We start from the raw sequence: 18,474 nt of genomic DNA, 5'->3' as shown, positions 1-18,474 counted from the left end.
AGCATGTTGTCTTCTTAATTGTGGCCTGTGGGCTTCTTAGTTGTGGCGTGTGAACTCTTAGTTGTGGCATGCATGTGGGATCTAGTTCCCTGACCAAGGACTGAACCCAGGCCCCCTGCATTGGGAGCACAGAGCCTTATCCACTGCACCACCAGGGAAGTCCCTAGGGTACTGTTTAGTACTCCTAATAGTGAGACTATTAACCACATTGTTCTAGAATATGTTTCTTAATGTTGCCTAATATAGAATTAATTTTCAGTGGCAGCCTATCACACTATTGATTAAAACTCAGACTAACTAAATGCCCATTCTGTACTTATGTAGTTGAATATATTAGGAATTTACTTTGATAGTTGTTACATTTTATCTTTAACTGAGCAAGGCTTCTATAGAATATTATATAACCCATGGATGAGCTCCAGAGGTTTTGAGCCCATTAAATTATATATGTATGTTTGGCAAATGTACCCATGTGTATTTTTCTGTGTCCACAACTTTTATCACATTCTCTAAGGGATTACTAATTCTTAGACGAAAAAAAAGATTTAAAATTGCTGCTAATGTCTTCGTATTGCTCTAGTCTCAAACTATCTTTTTTGATCTTAATTCTGCAATTATTGTTAGCTATCACTCACACTTTTATGTTTTCTGAAGATGAAATAAATGTTTCATATATCTTTGTCTGATTGACTGATAAAAGATTTAAATACAGGACCTTTCTAGCAGTTGAAGACTAGGTGATTCAGATAAAAGCTCCCTCTCAGAGCAGACTGTCTAGAGAAAGTAAAATAATAAGATATGGGAGAGGAAGGAAGCCAGAATGGTGAGCCTGGGATTTGTAGCTGCATTTCTCCTGGAAGTTTCTGCAGATGGCAAAAGTATGGCTGAGAGTTAATAAGTGAAGCAGAGCTTGGCCAGTAAGCATATAGTAAGGTGTTCAACATCATTCTACACGCTGTATGCTTAAGAGTTGTGTACTTTGGTGTATGTTTTACTTTAATAATCCAGAATTTAATTAGATTTTATTAGATAGAAACAGATGAAGAGATAATGTGCAGTTTAGTGGAAAATATCCACAATAAGCATAGAGAGACAAAAGGGTAGAAAAATACAAAAGAGAACTTAAAAGAGATAAGGGCTGTGCTGGAAAGTGCTACCACAGGGGTCCCCAACCTCCGGGCTGTGGACCAGTACCGGCCCACTCCCTTTTAGGAACCAGGCCACACAGCGGGAGGTGAGCGGCGGGCAAGTGAGTGAAGCTTCACCTGCCGCTCCCCATTGCTCGCATTACCGCCTCAACCATTCCCCCCACCCCTCACCCTCCGTGGAAAAATTGTCTTCCACAAGACCAACTGGTCCCTGGTGCCAAAAAGGTTGGGGACCGCTGTTCTACCAGATGTATAATTTTAATTCTGGTAGTAGAAATGAAAGTGGATGATGCAGAAGCAGTATTCAAAGAGATACAGTCTGAGAATTTCAAAAATAATAAAAGGCATAAAGCCACAAAGACACAGTAAATAATTAAAAATACATCTATGCTCATCCTAGTCAAACTTTAGAAATCTAACAATAAAGAAAATCATAAAAATCACAAAAGTAGCCACACAAAAACGACTACTGCCTTCAAAGGAGCAACAGTGAGAAGTATGACTGAATTTTGAGCAGCAACATTAGAAACTAGAAGACTGGATTTAAAGGACTGAAAGAAAATTTAGTATTCTATATACATTGTGGAAAGTTTCTTCAAACATAAGGCAAAAGTCATTCTTTAGTATTCTTTCAAATAGAGTATGTTTCCTCTCAGCGGTGTCAAAACTGCTAAGAGTTTTAAATTTTGTGCATAAGCCGTGGTAAAATTTTGACTGACATGCAGAAATGGATCATTTTCTGATCAGTGTATTCATCTGGAAATTGGCAGGTCTAAATTGAAGGAAATGTTTGCTGTGGTGCTTGAAATGTATCCAAAGTAATTAAAAATCACCTATATCATGATTCGGCTCTTTAAACTTAAAAGAAATTAATTTTTAAAACCCAGGGTAGGGCTTCCCTGGTGGCACAGTGGTTGAGAGTCCGCCTGCCGATGCAGGGGACACGGGTTTGTGCCCCGGTCCGGGAGGATCCCACATGCCGCGGAGCGGCTGAGCCCGTGAGCCATGGCCGCTGAGCCTGCGTGTGCGGGGCCAGTGCTCCGCAATGGGAGAGGCCACAACAGTGAGAGGCCCGTGTACCGCAAAAAAAAAAAAAGAAAAAGAAAAAACCCAGGGTAAATTTTTAAAAATCAGTGAAATTTATTTTGAAAATAATTGTTCAAGTTCAGAAGTCATGAGACTCTTTTGTATTATTTAGAACACATGATTTTTTTTAATCCAAGAAAATATTTAAAAGACAATCTAATTTTATTATAGCTTTTAACTGGAGTTGAGAAACTCACTGTCTAGTTTTATTTATTTTTTATTGGAGTAAAATTGCTTTACAGTGTTGTGTTAGTTTCTGCTGTACAATGAAGTGAATCAGCTATATGTATTCCTATATCCCCTCCCTCTTGGGAATCCCTCCCACACCCCACCACCACCCATCTAGATCGTCACAGAGCACCGAGCTGACCTCCCTGTGCTATACAGCAGCTTCCCACTAGCTCTCTATTTTACACCTCGTAGTGTATTTATGTCAAACCTAGTCTTCCAATTCGTCCCACCCTCCCCTTCCCCCCCATGTCCACATGTCCATTCTCTACGTCTATGTCTCTATTCCTGCCCTACAAATAGGTTCATTTGTGCCGTTTTTCTAGATTCCACATATATGTGTTAATATACGATTTTTTTTTTCTCTTTCTGACTTACTTCACTCTGTATGACAGATTCTAGGTCCGTCCACATCTCTACAAGTGACCTAATTTCGTTCATTTTCATAGCTGAGTAATATTCCATTGTATGTATGTACCACATCTTCTTTATCCATTCATCTATCGTTGGACATTTAGGTTGTTTCCATGTCCTGGCTATTGTAAATAGTGCTGCAGTGAACATTGGGGTACATGTGTCCTTTTGAATTATGGTTTTCTCAGGGTATAAGCCCAGTAGTGGGATTGCTGGGTCGTATGGTAGTTCTATTTTTAGATTTTTATGGAATCTCCATACTGTTCTCCGTAGTGGCTGTGTCAATTTACATTCCCACCAACAGTGCAAAAGGGTTCCTTTTTCTCCACACCCTCTCCAGCATTTATTGTTTGTAGATTTTTTGATGATGGCCATTCTGACTGGCGTGAGGTGATGCCTCATTGTAGTTTTGATGTGTATTTCTCTAATAATTAGTGATGTTGAGCAGCTTTTCATGTGCCTCTTGGCCATCTGTATGTCTTCTTTGGTGAAATGTCTGTTGAGGTCTTCTGCCCATTTTTTAATTGGGTTGTTTGTTTTTTTGATACTGAGCTCCATGAGCTGTTTATATATTTTGGAGATTAATCCTTTGTTAGTTGCTTCATTTGCAAATATCTTCTACCATTCTGAGGGTTGTCTTTTTGTCTTGCTTATGGTTTCCTTCGCTGTGCGAAAGCTTTTAAGTTTCATTAGGTCTCATTTGTTTATTTTTGTTTTTATTGCCATTTCTCTAGGAGGTGGGTCAAAAAACATCTTGCAGTGGTTTATGTCAAAGAGTGTCTTCCCCTAAGAGTTTTATAGTGTCCGGTCTTACATTTAGGTCTTTAATCCATTTTGAGTTTGTTTTTGTCTATGGTGTTAGGAAGTGTTCTAATTTCATTCTTTTACATGTAGCTGTCCACTTTTCCCAGCACCACTTACTGAAGAGGCTGTCTTTTCTCCATTGTATGTTCTTGCCTTCTTTGTCATAAATTAGGTGACCATATGTGCATGGGTTTATCTCCAGGCTTTCTATCCTGTACGATTGATCTATATTTCTGTTTTTGTGCCAATACCATACTGTCTTGATTACTGTAGCTTTGTAGTATAGTTTGAAGTCAGGGAGCCTGATTCCTCAGCTCCGTTTTTCTTTCGCGAGATTGCTTTGACTATTCGGGGTCTTTTGTGTTTCCATATGAATTGTAAAATGTTTTGTTCTAATTCTGTGAAGAATGCCATTGGTAGTTTGATAGGGATTGCATTGAATCTGTAGATTGTTTTGGGTAGTAGAGTCATTTTCACAATATTGATTCTTCCGAACCAAGAACATGGTATATCTCTCCATCTGTCTGTATCCTCTTTTTGCATCTGTGTTCTTCAGTGATATTGGTCTGTAATTTTCTTTTTTTGTAGTATCTTTGTCTGGTTTTAGTGTCAGGGTGATGGTGGCTTTGTAGAAAGAATTTAGGAATGATCCTCCTCCTGCAATGTTTTGGAAGAGTTTGAGAAGGATAGGTGTTAGCTCTTCTCTAAATGTTTGATAGAATTTGCCTGTGAAGCCATCTGGTCCTGGACTTTTGTTTGTTGGAAGATTTTTAATTACAGTTTCATTACTTGTGATAGGTCTGTTTATATTTTCTAATTCTTCCAGATTCAGTCTTGGAAAATTGTACCTTTCCAAGAATTTGTCCATTTCTTTGTGGTTGTCCATTTTATTGGCATATAGTTGTTTGTAGTAGTCTCTTAGAATCCTTTCTATTTCTGTGGTGTCAGTTGTGATTTCTCCTTTTTCATTTCTAATTTTATTGATTTGCATCCTCTCCCTTTTTTTCTTGATTAGTCTGGCTAAAGGTTTATCAATTTTGTTTATCTTCTCAAAGAACCAATTTTTAGTTTTATTGATCTTTGCTATGTTTTCTTTATTTCTGTTTCATTTATTTCTGCTCTGGTCTTTATAATTTCTTTCCTTCTGCTGACTTTGGGTTTTCTTTGTTCTTCTTTCTCTAGTTTCTTTAGGTGTAAGTTAGATTGTTTATTTGAGATTTTTCTTGTTTCTTTAGGTGAAATTGAATTGCTATAAACTTCCCTCTTAGAACTGCTTTTGCTGTGTCCCATAGGTTTTGGGTTGTGTGTTTTCATTGTCATTTGTTTCTATGTATTTTTTTTATTTCTTCTTTGATTTCTTCAGTGATTTCTTGGTTGTTTAGCAGTATACTGTTTAGCCTCCATGTATTTGTGTTTTTTACAGTTTTTTTCCTGTAATTGATTTCCAGTCTCATAGCATTGTGGTCAGAAAAGATGCTTGATGTGATTTCAATTTTCTTACATTTTCCGAGGCTTGATTTGTGACCCAGGATGTGATGTATTCTGGAGAATGTTCCGTGTGCACTTGAGAAGAAAGTGTATTCTGACACTTTTGGGTGAAATGTCCTATAAATATCAATTAAATCTATCCAGTCTGTTGTGTCATGTAAAGCTTGTGTTTCCTTATTTTCCATTTGGATGATCTGTACGTTGGTTAAGTGGGGTGTAAAGTCCCCTACTATTATTGTGTTACTGTTGATTTCCCCTTTTATGGTTGTTAGCATTTACCTTATGTATTGAGGTGCTCCTATGTTGGGTGCATAAATATTTATAATTGTTATATCTTCTTCGTGGATTGATCCCTTGATCATTTTGTAGTGTCCTTCCTTGTCTCTTTTAACATTCTTTATTTTAAAGTCTATTTTATCTGATATGAGTATTGCTGCTCCAGCTTTCTTTTGATTTCCATTTGCATGGATTATCTTTTTCCATCCCTTCTGTTTCAGTCTGTATGTGTCCCTAGGTCTGAAGTGGGTCTGTTGCAGACAGCATATATGGGTCTTGTTCTTGTATCCATTCAGCCAGCCTGTGTCTTTTATTTGGAGCACTTAATCCATTTACTTTCAAGGTTATTACTGATATGTATGTTCCTATTACTATTTTCTTAATTGTTTTCATTTTGTTTTTGTGGGTCCTTTTCTTCTCTTGTGCTTCCCACCTAGAGAAGTTCCTTTAGCATTTGTTGTAAAGCTAGTGTGGTGGTGCTGAATTCTCTTAGCTTTTGCTTGTCTGAAAAGCTTTTGATTTCTCTGTCAAATCTGAATGAGATCCTTGCTGAGTAGAGTAATCTTGGTTGTAGGTTTTTCTCTTTCATCACTTTAAGTATATCCTGCCACTCCCTCTGGCCTGCAGAGTTTCTGCTGAAAAATCAGCTGATAACCTTATGGGGATTCCTTTGTATGTTATTTTTTGCTTTTCCCTTGCTGCTTTTAATATTTTTTCTTTGAACTTAATTTTTGTTAGTTTGATTAATATGTGTCTTGGTATGTTTCTCCTAGGGTTTATCCTGTATGGGACTCTGCACTTTCTGGATTTGGGTGACTATTTCCTTTCCCATGTTAGGGACGTTTTCTGCTATAATCTCTTCAGATATCTTCTCAGACCCTTCCTTTTTCTCTTCTTCTTCTGGTACCCATATAATTTCGAATGTTGGTGCATTTAATGTTGTCCCAAAGGTCTCTGTGATTGTCTTCAGTTCTTTTCATTCTTTTTTCTTCTGTTCCTCGGCAGTTATTTCCACCATTCTGTCTTCCAGCTCACTTATTTGTTCTTCTGCCTCAGTTTTATGTTATTGATTCCTTCTAGTGTATTTTTCATTTCAGTCATTATGTTGTTCATCTATGTTTGTTTGTTCTTTAGTTCTTCTAGATCTTTTTTTTTTTTTTTTTTTTTTTTTTGTGGTACGTGGGCCTCTCACTGTTGTGGCCTCTCCCGTTGCGGAGCACAGGCTCCGGACACACAGGCTCAGCAGCCATGGCTCATGGGCCCAGCCGCTCCGTGGCATGTGGGATCTTCCCGGACCGAGGCATGAACACATGTTCCCTGCATCAGCAGGCAGACTCTAAACCACTGCACCACCAGGGAAGCCCTCTTCTAGATCTTTGTTAAACATTTCTTGTATTTTCTCAATCTGTGCCTCCATTCTACTTCTGAGATTCTGGATCATCTTTACTGTCATTACTCTGAATTCTTTTTCAGGTAGCTTGCCTGTTTCCTCTTCACTTATTTGGTCTTATAGGTTTTTACCTTGCTCCCTCATCTGTGACATTTTTTCGTTGTCTTATTTTATTTTATTTTATTTTATTTTATTTTTTGATCGGTGGGATTGTGTTCCTGTTTTACTGATTTTTGGCCTGAGGCTTCCAGCATTGGAGTTTGTAGGCTGTTGGGTAGAGCTGAGTCTTGGTGCTGAGATGAGGACCTTGGGGTGACCTCACTCTGATGAATATTCCCTGGCGTCTGAGGTTTTCTGTTAGTCCAGTGGTTCAGACTCGGAGCTCCCACAACAGGAGCTCTGGCCTAACCCTCTGCTCATGAACCAAGATCCCACAACCCACGTGGGGCGGCAAAAGAAAAAAAAAAAGGAAGAAGAAGAATAAAAGGAGCAGAACAATAACAGAGTGAAAAATAAGATTAGAAAACTAACAGATATGTTAGAAAGAATAAAAAAATAAAAATATAGATGAAACAACAACCAGAAGCTAAAACAGAGCTACAATAGTAAAAAAGGAGAGGAAAGAAACAAAAAAAAGCCAGAAAAGGCCTTGGCTGTGTGGGGGGGTGGGGCTTAGGCAGGGGTGGGGTTTATGTGGTGGGCGGGGCCTATGCTTAGGACCCACAGGGCCGGAAAAGGCCCTGGGTGGCTTGTGGGGCTTAGGCTCAAGGCAGCAGGAGGGACCCAGGAGTGCCTCTGGCCTTGGAGGTCAGAGCACCAGGTCCAGGACCCCAGCAGGCTCACTGGGCTCTAGGTGGGGGGAATGCAGGGTGCTTTCCCCCCCATCCTCGGATCCTAGAGGTCCCCTCCCTGTTGGCCTCTCTTCTTCTTTCCCCCCACCTCCCTCCTGTGCCCCTAGGAGCCACGTGGCCAGAGGGAGCCCCAGAAGGCAGGGTACCAGACCTGGAAGCCCAACAGGCTTCCCGAGGCCTAGTGGGTGGGGGAAATGCCCTCCGCCCCTCCCCTATTCCTCCAATCCCAGAGGGCCCTCCCATCTGCCTCTCCTCCTCTTCCCCCCCTTCTCCCTCCATCCTATGCCCCTAAGACCCCCACAACCCAATAGGGCCCGGGAGAATGGAGGACCAGGCCCGGGAGCCCAGCAGGCTTCCTGGGCCATAGTGAGCAGGGGAAACGCCCTCCATGCCTTCCCTGATCCTCTGATCTTGGAGGGCCCCTCCCTGTCCACCACTCCTCTTCTCTGCTCAGCCCCGCCCCCCATCTCCCTCCTATACCCCTAGGACCAACGTGGCCCGCAGCGGGCCTTGGAAGGCGGAGGACCCAGCTGGGGAGCCCGGCAGGCTTCCTGGGGCCCGATTAGGCAAGGGAAACTCTAGGCGTGCTCCCACTGATATCTGAGCCCCTGAGGGTCCCTCCAGGCATGGGAACCCCTCCCCGCTCCCAGCCACCACTTCTCCTCCCCCCTCACTCCCCCCACGTCCTACCCATCGCTCAGGGGGTACCTCTCATCTCCTTGGGCGTCTAGGTCCCCCACCAGCGTGTGGCAGGCGCCCTAGTTGTGGGGAGACGTGAACTCCATGTCTTCCTACGCCGCCATCTTGACTCTGCCCCCACCACTGTCTAGTTTTAGAAATCCTATTTTAATTGTAGCATTAATCAATAATTATAATTAGTTGTACAATTAGTTATAATTATTTACAGTTATTACAACTAATTGTATAATTATGACCATACAATTTATAATTATTAAATAATAGCAATTGTATATTTATTATATAGCTAACACATAGCTTTATGAAAGAAAAAATAAGTACCTTGTTTATAACTTGTATTTAAGTTCAGCAAAAACTATCTCAAAGAAGAGACTGAGATAGTCTACCCTTATTAAATGTACAACTAGTTCCTTGCTGATGCCAGTACTATTACATTTCTGACTGATAATCAATATGTTAATTATTAAAATAAATAAGATGGATTAAAAAAATAACATTTTCAGTCAAACAAAATAGAGAATTGATCACAATAACCCTGCATTAAAGGAAATACTAGCAGTTGTTCTTCAGGTAGAAGAATAAAAATGATCCCAACATTAATCTCAAAACTTCAGGGAGGAAAATGCGTAGTAAATCTAGGTGAAATATGAATCTGTAAATCACTTATTGTAATGTCTTTGGGATTTAAAATATATAAATAGTTAAAAATGTAACAAACCATAACAAAAGTGAGGTAGGAAGTACATACATGGAGTTAAAGTGGTCAAGAATCTTTCATTGTTTGGTAAAAAATGGACAAATTTTATCAGACTTGAAACAAACATGTAATCTCTGTAATACAAATTTGGAAAAGAATATACAATTAACAAATTAATAGAGGGAAAAATGTGATAATAAAGAATGATGAGGCTGTGCAGAAAAGAGTTGACATAGCACACTTGAGGCTAATTTCCTCAGATAGCCCTGCTTTGCAAGTTTGTTCCTTGGCTGGCATCTGGAAACTTGGATTTCAAGAAGGTTCCCACCACTCTATGATAAGAGTGCCTAATTGTTTGGAAAACAGTATGGTTCATTCTGAACTCTGTTCTTTCTGGTAGTCGTAATTTTGGTACTTGGTAGGCAGAGGGTACGTGCATGACTAGCCCCTAATGAAAGTCTTGGGCCCTAAGTCTCTAGCGAGCTTTCCTGGTAGACAATTCTCATATGTTGTCACAACTTATTGCTGGGGGAATTAAGCATCTCCTGTGTGACTCCACTGGGAGAGGACTTTTGGAAACTTGCAGCTGATTTCCTCTAGACTTTGCCGACATGCTTTTTTTCCTTGTCGATTTTGCTCTGTATTTCACTGTGATAAATCATATCCATGAGTATGACTATATACTAAGTCCTGTGAGTCCTTTGAGTGAGTGATGGAACCCAGTGTGGGGGTGGTCTTGGGGACTCCAAACACAGAGACAAAAAGAAGAGAAGAGAGAACACAGAACAGGTAAGACAAATAGAAAGAATATATTAAGATTGTAAATGTAACCCAACTATATTAGTAGTTATAATAAACATGTTTGAACCATTTATGAAAACAGACCATTTGTTATGCCAGAACAAATACAACAGATTTTTAACACATTTATTTCATACATAGTATGTTCTCTGACCACAGTGGAGTTAAACTAGATATACAGTAACAAAAAGACCCCAAAAAACTAGACAATCTTTGTATATTTAGATATTTTAAAATGTACTTCTAAATAACCCCAGGCCAAAGAAGCAATCAGAATTGAAATTAGAAAGTATTTTTAACTGAATGATAATGAAAATGCCACATAGTAATGGTTGTAAGATTGTAGTGACATCTGAGAAATGGTGTAGTAGGCAGCTCCAAGTTCCTGTCCTCCCAGTCAAACTAGCAGAAACTGTCAGAATCAACTTTGTAAGAACTCTGAACAACAAAGTTTTATAGCAACCAACTGCATGCTCAAACAAGAAAAAGGCAACTTAGCAATGGAAGCAAAGTCTGTAGTGTTTTTACTTTTCCTTGCTCCATCCCCTCCCAGCTATGAGGCAGTCTTGAGGACAGCAGCCCATAGAGTACCAGGCCCTGGTTCTGGAGGAAGAAGAGCAGATCTTATTTGCAAATTATTGTGTCTGTATATTCTAACCTACCTGGGAGCTACCTGAAGGACTGACACAATGTGCTTATCTGTGTTTCTCCTAATTCAGAACTCAGGCCAGAAAAGCAAATTGTATCTCTGGTAAGATTTAATTTCCATAATATATAAAGGATGCCTGCAGTTCAACAACAAAAGACAAACAACCCAATTCAAAAATGGGCCTGGTACTTAAAGATTTTTCTAAAGCAGACAGACAGTGGGCAATAGCACATGAAAAAGTACTCAACATTTGTTATTAGGGAAATGCAAATCAAAACCACAAGGAGATACCATTTCACACCTGGTAGGATAGCTGTAATAAAAACAATGGAAAATAAGTGTTGGTGAAGATGTGGACAAATTGGAAACCTCAGACATTGTTGGTAGGAATGTAAAATGGTGCACTGTGGAAGACAGTTTGGCAGTTCCTCTAAAAGTTAAACAGAATTACCATGTGGTCCAGCAATTCCACCCTTAGGTGTACACTCAAAAGAATTGAAAAATTGAAAACAGGGACTCAATCAGATACTTGTACGCCAATGTTCAATGCAACATTATTCACAATAGCCAAGAGGTAGAAGCCACCTAAGTGTCTATCAACAGATGAGTAGATAAACAAATCGTGGCATATACATACAGTAGAATATTATTCAGGTATAAAAGGGAATGAAGCTCTCATACATGCTGCAATATGGTTGAACCTTGAAAAGCATTATCCTAAGTGAAGTAAGCCAGAAACAAAAGGATAAAGACTGTATAATTCCACTTACATGAAATATCTAGGGACAGATGTGCAGAGACAAAAAGTAAATTAGCAGGGAAGGGAGGAATGGGGAGTTATTGCTTACATGGGTACCGCATTTCTTTTTGGAAAATAAGTTTGGAAATAGTGTTGATAGTTGCCGAGCATTATGAATGTAATTAACACCACTGAATTGTACACTTAAAAATGGTTAAAATGACAAATTTTTGTTGTATATATTTTACAAGAAAAAAATTCTAGGATTAAAAAACCCCCAGAACTTGTCCCCATAAATAGCTAAAGCTATTCCTTGAGGATAGCTTATAATCTAAAATGACTATTAGAAAAGAAGACTCCATCTGGAATTATTTGAAAACAAAGAGAAAATTCCCATCTGGAGTGATTAAAAAATAATGTAGGATAAAGATAAGGTCAGAAATGAGCAATTTAGAATGTAGACATAAAGTAGAATCAACAAAGCCAAAAATTGTGCCTTTAAAAAGGCCAATAAAATTGATAGTCCCTGGCAGGAATATATAACTGTAAAAGAGAATGCACAAATAACCAATTCTAGGAATAGATAGTGTGATATAACTGTAGAGCGTACAAATGGGAGATCACTAGATCATAGCAGGATATTGTGAACAATTTTATGCAAATTTGAAAATTTAGGTAAATTACTAAATAGCACATTTACCAAACTGACTAGCAGTAGTAGAAAGGGAAACTGGCTCTGCAGTGCCAGTTTTGTCATAAAATAAGTGTGCATATGTGCATGCATCTGTTTTTGCATTTTTCTATCCCATCCTTCCGCAACTGGGGTTCCATAAGAGAACCAAGTGTCACAGAAAGTTGAGTGATTGTATTTTTAATTTTCTCAAAGACAGTATATAGCTGGTATTATTTTAGATCCAGAGGAGCCAAGTTAATTCACTGCACATTACAGATGCTTAAGGGCATTAGGGCTTAAAACTTGTAGTTGAGAAGAGCTGCTCTAGTCTATTCCATTGATCCATTTGTTCATCCTGTACTAAAACTACACTATCTTAAATATTGTGGCTTTATAATAAGTATTCATATCCTGAAGAAGTCTCCAATTTTGGTCTTCTTAAAGATTGTTTTAGGGCTTCCCTGGTGGCACAGTGGTTGAGAGTCCGCCTGCCGATGCAGGGGACACGGGTTCGTGACCCGGCCTGGGAGGATCCCACATGCCGGCCGAGCGGCTGGGCCCGTGAGCCATGGCCGCTGAGCCTGCACGTCTGGAGCCTCTGCTCCGCAGCGAGAGAGGCCACAACGGTGAGAGGCCTGTGTACTGCAAAAAAAAAAAAAAAAGATTGTTTTAGCCATTCCTACTTTGCATTTCCATATACATTTTGGAATCACTGCAGGGCATTCAGAAATAGACATTAAAAAAAATGATACTGTATCAATTAGATATCCATATGGAAGAAAATGAACTTGATTTCTACCTCACACCACGCATAAAAATCAGTTCCTGGAGGATTATAGTCTAAAAGTTATGGGGAATAACAAAGCTTTGAGAGACTAACACAAGAAAATATATTTATGTCTGTGGGGTGGGCAACATTTCTTAAAACATGACACAAAAGTTACTGACAATGAAGAAAAAGATTGGTGGATTAGAATACTCTTCATCTGAAGAAACCACTGTGAGAGTAACTACAGACTGGAAGGAGGTATTTGCAATGCATATAGCCAACAAGAGACTTGTATCCGGAATATATAAAGAACTTTTGGGCTTCTCTGGTGGTTCAGTGGTTGGGAATCCGCCTGCAAATGCAGGGGACACGGGTTTCAGCCCTGGTCCAGAAAGATCCCACATGCCGGGGAGCAGCTAAGCCCGTGCGCCACAACTACTGAGCTTGTGCTCTAGAGCCCGCGAGCCACAGCTACTGAGCCCGCGTGCACAACAGCTGAAGCCTGCGCGCCTAGAGCTTGTGCTCCACAACAAGAGAAGCCACCGCAATGAGAAGCCTGTGCACTGTAACGAAGAGTAGCCCCCGCTCGACGCAACTAGAGAAAGCTGGCGTGCAGCAACTAAGACCTAACGCAGCCAAAAATAATAAGTAAATAAATAAATTTAAAAAGACTTTCATGCAACAATAAGAAGTAGACAAACCAGTATAAAAACAATTCTTTAAAAATATTAAACAAGAACTTCACAGAAGTTATACAAATGAGTCAACATATGAAGAGGTCTCAGTTCCATTAGTAGTTGGGAAACATAAATTAAAACCCCGGTGATAAATTCCATCCCCCAAAAGAATGGTTAAAATCTATGAAAAGACGAAAGTGTTGCTGAGGGTGTGGAGTGGTGCGAGTGCTTAGACACTGTTCATGAGAGTGTAAATCTGACAAAGCTTTGGAAAACTGCCATTATCTACTCAATTTGAACACAGCCTACCCTGTGACTCAAGACATTTCACTTCTAGGTGTATATCCAATGGGTATGGGTGCCCTTGTCCTTCAAATGAAGGTCGTTTATTTGAATGTTGGTTGTTTGCAATTTAATGCAAATTTTTTTGTAGAGACAATATTATAAATTGATTGGGTTTGTATATTGGTGCATAATCATTAGTACCCAACTCTAACAAAAATCTTTGTAAATGTATCTCAAACTCTTAGTGGAATAAAATATGTAGACTAACCTAGAAACTTAGTCCTCGTTTCTAACACTATTTTTACGTAAGAAGGTAATCTTGTGTCATATACATTTGTACCTACAATGGTAAGGGCAAGAAGGACCCACACCATAATACCAGGAATATCTCTCTTCCCTTACCCCTTATGATTGTTTCTTTGTAGGTAGGGGGTACTTGTAAGTTGAGTTTATAGGTAGGTGAGTGCCTCTTTGTTCCAGTAAGAATTAACATGTACATCTTGGTGACATCTCAGGGCCCTTCCAACTCAGAGTTCTCATATTCTGTCATATTCAGAATTATGACTGGCACAGTAAAATAAAAATTTTTGTATGGCATATTGTTTTCATTAAATTTAGGAGAGTGATAGATTAAAAAGTAATTCAGAGATTATCTGACGCCAATCCCCATTTTTTTTTAACAGATAAGTAAACAAGCCCAGAGAAGTGACCTAAACTTGCCCATGTTACTCCCTCTTCATCATCATCAAAAAATAGTTACCATATGTAGTAGAGTGTCTACTGTTATACACATTAACTTATTTAATTGCCAAAACTACACCTTTTACAGATAGCAAAACCAAGGTACAAAATTTAAGTAACTTGTATAGGTTTAAAGCTCTCCACTATAGTTATTCTTTTAGCCTAATAGTACTGGTAACTGGACAGAAATTTTAACCTATATTGATATAGCACCTTTTCTGAGCCAGGCACTGGCAGAAAGATTTTTAGTGATGATTATTGAAAATAAAAGGGTTGTTTTGTCTAGAAAAATTAATTACAATGTCTCTTTTCACATGCATTCTGATTTTTCTTGGGATGAATGGAGAAAGGGGTATTTTTTCAAAATATTTAAAAAATAATGTAAATATCTTATGCATTTAGAAAAAAATTCATTTAAATTGCAGATACATATTATTTTTAAAATGGTAACAGATACATGGTCCTCAAATTTAAATTTCTGTCTTTTTTAAAACAGTATTGAGCTCAGAGAATTGGAGAAGAAATTAAAAGCAGCTTACATGAGTAAAGAAAGAGCAGCTCAGATTGCTGAAAAGGATGCCGTTAAATATGAGCAAATGGTAATCATGTTTCTGGTCCTTATGTTTTCCATATTTTTAGCTTCATTTAGAAAACCAAAAATAGACCAATTTTTGGAAAATTGTTACATTCTATACAGAATTTACACTGTTAGATTTCTCAAATACTTTTATACTTTGCAGATCCTTAAGGTGTAAGAAATTATGGATATTGAGGTTTGTGTAATTTAATAGTAGAACCTTTCAGAGACACAAGGAATTAGGTTGATGCTTAGAATGAACAGCTATATTCAGTAACTCCCAGCATTCTTGATGGTCTCTAACTGATTATTCTCTGACAAACCAATACAAGTTGTTAGCATAATCAGTGTATTTTAGAATGTTACTAAATTTTTAATTTTTAAAATGTTTTAAAAAATAAACTATAAGCAGGAAACTTTTCTGTTTCATAAATAGCAATCTTTTCTTCTCATGTTTTCCTCTATTTTTATCCTCTTTTCTTACTCCTGACCTACTGTGCATTACTGATAATAGTTACTCTTGGGCAAAGGAGTTTCAGACACACGCAGCAGTAGTGTTACACAGTATAATATAAAATAGGGTTTATTAACACTTAAAAGCAGGGTGTACGTCATCACTTGAGCTCTCGTTGTCACTCATAAAGGCTAGACATAGATGAAAAGGTCTGATTGCAATGTTACACAGTCTTTTAAGTTCCCTTCTCTCATTTCTCTATTACTTTGTAGAGGATTTTGATAGCAGAGTTCCCCCTCTCCTAGATTCCTTTCAAAGATGTTATACGGCTATTAAAGAGAAAGAGGTAAAGGGAAATAGTTTGGCTTTTAAAGTTGGCCACAGAATATATTATATGTTAAAAGGAAAAAAAGCAAGTTGCAAAAAAAATTGGAGAATAATACATTTCACAGTACATTTAAAAAAACTTGTACATGTATGTATGTGTATATCAGCATCTGTGTGTGCATGTATATACACACACACACATATGTGTTCTGTATATCAACACACATGTTCACACACACATAGAATTAGAGGGGTGGTATCAAAATACTTGACCAGTGCAGTGTTATACAGGCTTCAAATAAGAACAGATGCTGGCCGTAGTGAAATGTGTGTGTGCATGTGTGTTAGTATAGAAGAAGTCTGGTGGGTTGTACAGCATGCTGTTAACATGATAACCTTTGGCGTGACAGGTGGTGGGAGAGGGTAAGGAGACTTCACTTCATGAGCCATATTCTACCCTTTAAAAAATAAAGTAGAACATAAACAATGTACTGTTTGACCAGTATATTGCAGTTTAATTATTTTGATAATTGAGATTATTCAAGGCAGTTGTAGATATTTATTCTGGCTGTTGAAAGAATTGCTGTTATTTTCTAAATAAAATTGATCCACAAAAATTAAAGTCATATACTCCTAGGACTTGACTAGGTGTCAGGATATTTAGGTGCTAGTTTTGGCTCTCTCTCTCAGCCTTAATTTTCTTATCTGTGAAATGAGAACATTGTACTTCCATAAGTGTGTGACAATTTGTACATACATGTTTTTGTCATGTCATTTTTTCTATAGAGCCTAGTACAACATGTGCTAAGAAAAGAGAAGGAAAGAAAGAATTTTGGTCAAGTCATATTAACAGTGTATATGTTAAAGGCATTAATTAGATCAGGAATGGCATTAGCATTCATATTTTAATCTGTTTCTTCTTTTATGTTTGATGCTGCTAGCCATTCTAGCATTTGGGATGTGATCCTAATGGTAAAGGATGACTTTTTTTTTTTTTTTTTTTTTTGAGGTACGCGGGCCTCTCACTGTTGTGGCCTCTCCCGTTGTGGAGCACAGGCTCTGGACGCGCAGGCTTAGCAGCCATGGCTCACGGGCCCAGCCACTCCGCGGCATGTGGGAGCTTCCTGGACCGGGGCACGAACACGTGTCCCCTGCATTGGCAGGCGGACTCTCAACCACTGCACCACCAGGGAAGCCCAAGGATGATTTTTTAAAGTGCCCTAATATATTTACTTTAAAACATTTTGTTAAATGATTTCAAAATGCTCAAAACAAGTAAGGAGGTTAACCCATTCAAGAAGCAGGGTTGTGTCTAACTCAGAAGGAATGGTCTTGAATGAGTGAATTAAAACCTAAGAAAACAGGCACAGTGACATATGTGACCCTTTTATTAAATTAAAGTGATTACCAGGGGCCTTTAATAAATGAGAAAGAGGAGACTTCAAAGGCCAGTAGCAGGAAAGAAAATTTAGGCTGAGAGAAACTTGAGCTGCTCAGAGCTATTTAATAGCAGACCTGTATAAAAAAGATAGTACCGTCCTTACTCTAAATAGCAGCCAATACCCAGTGGAGCTAAAATTTGTGAAAATTGCCTACATCAACTTTTAAATAGATGAAAAAGATGACTACTGCTTTGGCAGTTAACATAGTTGTTAACAAAGCACTTCTAATTTTACTTACTGTTTTTCAAATGTGGAGTTTATTCTCCTTATTGCCCTGAGAGAGCTACTTGAAGGAACAGGAAAGCCTCTTTAGGGTTTGACTCATCATTCAAACCCTTCAGGTGACAGTGACTTACCTTTGCTTTTTACCTACACAGTTACATAATATTTTATATAACAGGCTTTATAGTATTCAATTCCATCTGCTAAAAGTATTCTATCCTACTGTGCTCAGATTTGAAAGTGGAAAGATGAATTTTGTTTTAATAACAGAAACGTGATGCTGAAATTGCCAAAACTATGATGGAAGAACACGAGAGATTAATAAAGGAAGAGAATGCTGTGGAGGAAAAACGAAACAAAGTAAAAGCACAGTACAATCGTGACTTAGAGAAACAACTTGAAGAACAAGGAAAGAAGAAGCAGGAAGCTTATGAGCAACTGCTGAAAGAGAAACTCATGATTGATGAAATTGTTAGGAAAATCTATGAAGAAGATCAATTGTAAGTTTATCCCAACTTTCTTACATGCCTAAACATTTACATTAGATTTATCTCAGGCTTGTCATGAAGAGTAAATCACCTAAACAGTGCCCAGTACATGGTAAGTCCCAGTAAATGTTATCACATAAACTGAGACCAAGTCTTCTCTTTTTTTTTTTTTTTTTATAAATTTCTTTCTTTCTTTCTTCATGGCTGCGTCGGGTCTTTGTTGCTGTGTGCCAGCTTCCTCTAGTTGTGGCGAGCCGGGGCTACTCTTCATTGTGGTGCGCAGGATTCTCATTGCAGTGGCTTCTCTTGTGGTGGAGCACAGGCTCTAGGTGTGCGGGCTTTAGTAGTTGTGGCTCGCGGGCTCTAGAGCGCAGGCTCAGTAGTTGTGGCACATGGGTCTAGTTGCTCCGCGACATGTGCGATCTTCCTGGATCAGGGCTCGAACACGTGTCCCCCACATTGGCAGGCGGACTCTCAACCACTGTACCACCAGGGAAGCCCCCAAGTCTTACTTATCTTTGTTAGCATGATAATTAATTGTCTGATAGT

The 18,474-nt window shown here is 38.7% G+C and overlaps 1 protein-coding gene across 2 annotated transcripts in view; it reads left to right on the top strand.

Annotated features, from left to right (window-relative positions):
- The window catches only part of MNS1 (meiosis specific nuclear structural 1), an 83,626-nt gene that overhangs the window by 42,772 nt on the left and 22,380 nt on the right, over window positions 1-18,474 (top strand). For both annotated transcript variants that reach the window (XM_029236539.1, XM_029236540.1), the window contains 2 exons: window positions 14,912-15,014; window positions 17,708-17,937. In XM_029236539.1, coding sequence (XP_029092372.1) covers window positions 14,912-15,014; window positions 17,708-17,937 — 333 coding nt within the window. The remainder of the gene's footprint in view (window positions 1-14,911; window positions 15,015-17,707; window positions 17,938-18,474) is intronic.

This window comes from Monodon monoceros, unplaced genomic scaffold, assembly GCF_005190385.1.
Source record: "Monodon monoceros isolate NGI ecotype Baffin Bay Population unplaced genomic scaffold, NGI_Narwhal_1 Super_Scaffold_21, whole genome shotgun sequence".
NCBI lineage: Eukaryota > Metazoa > Chordata > Mammalia > Artiodactyla > Monodontidae > Monodon > Monodon monoceros.
Note: the sequence above shows the minus strand (reverse complement) of the source record. Positions and strands in the feature narration are given on the sequence as shown.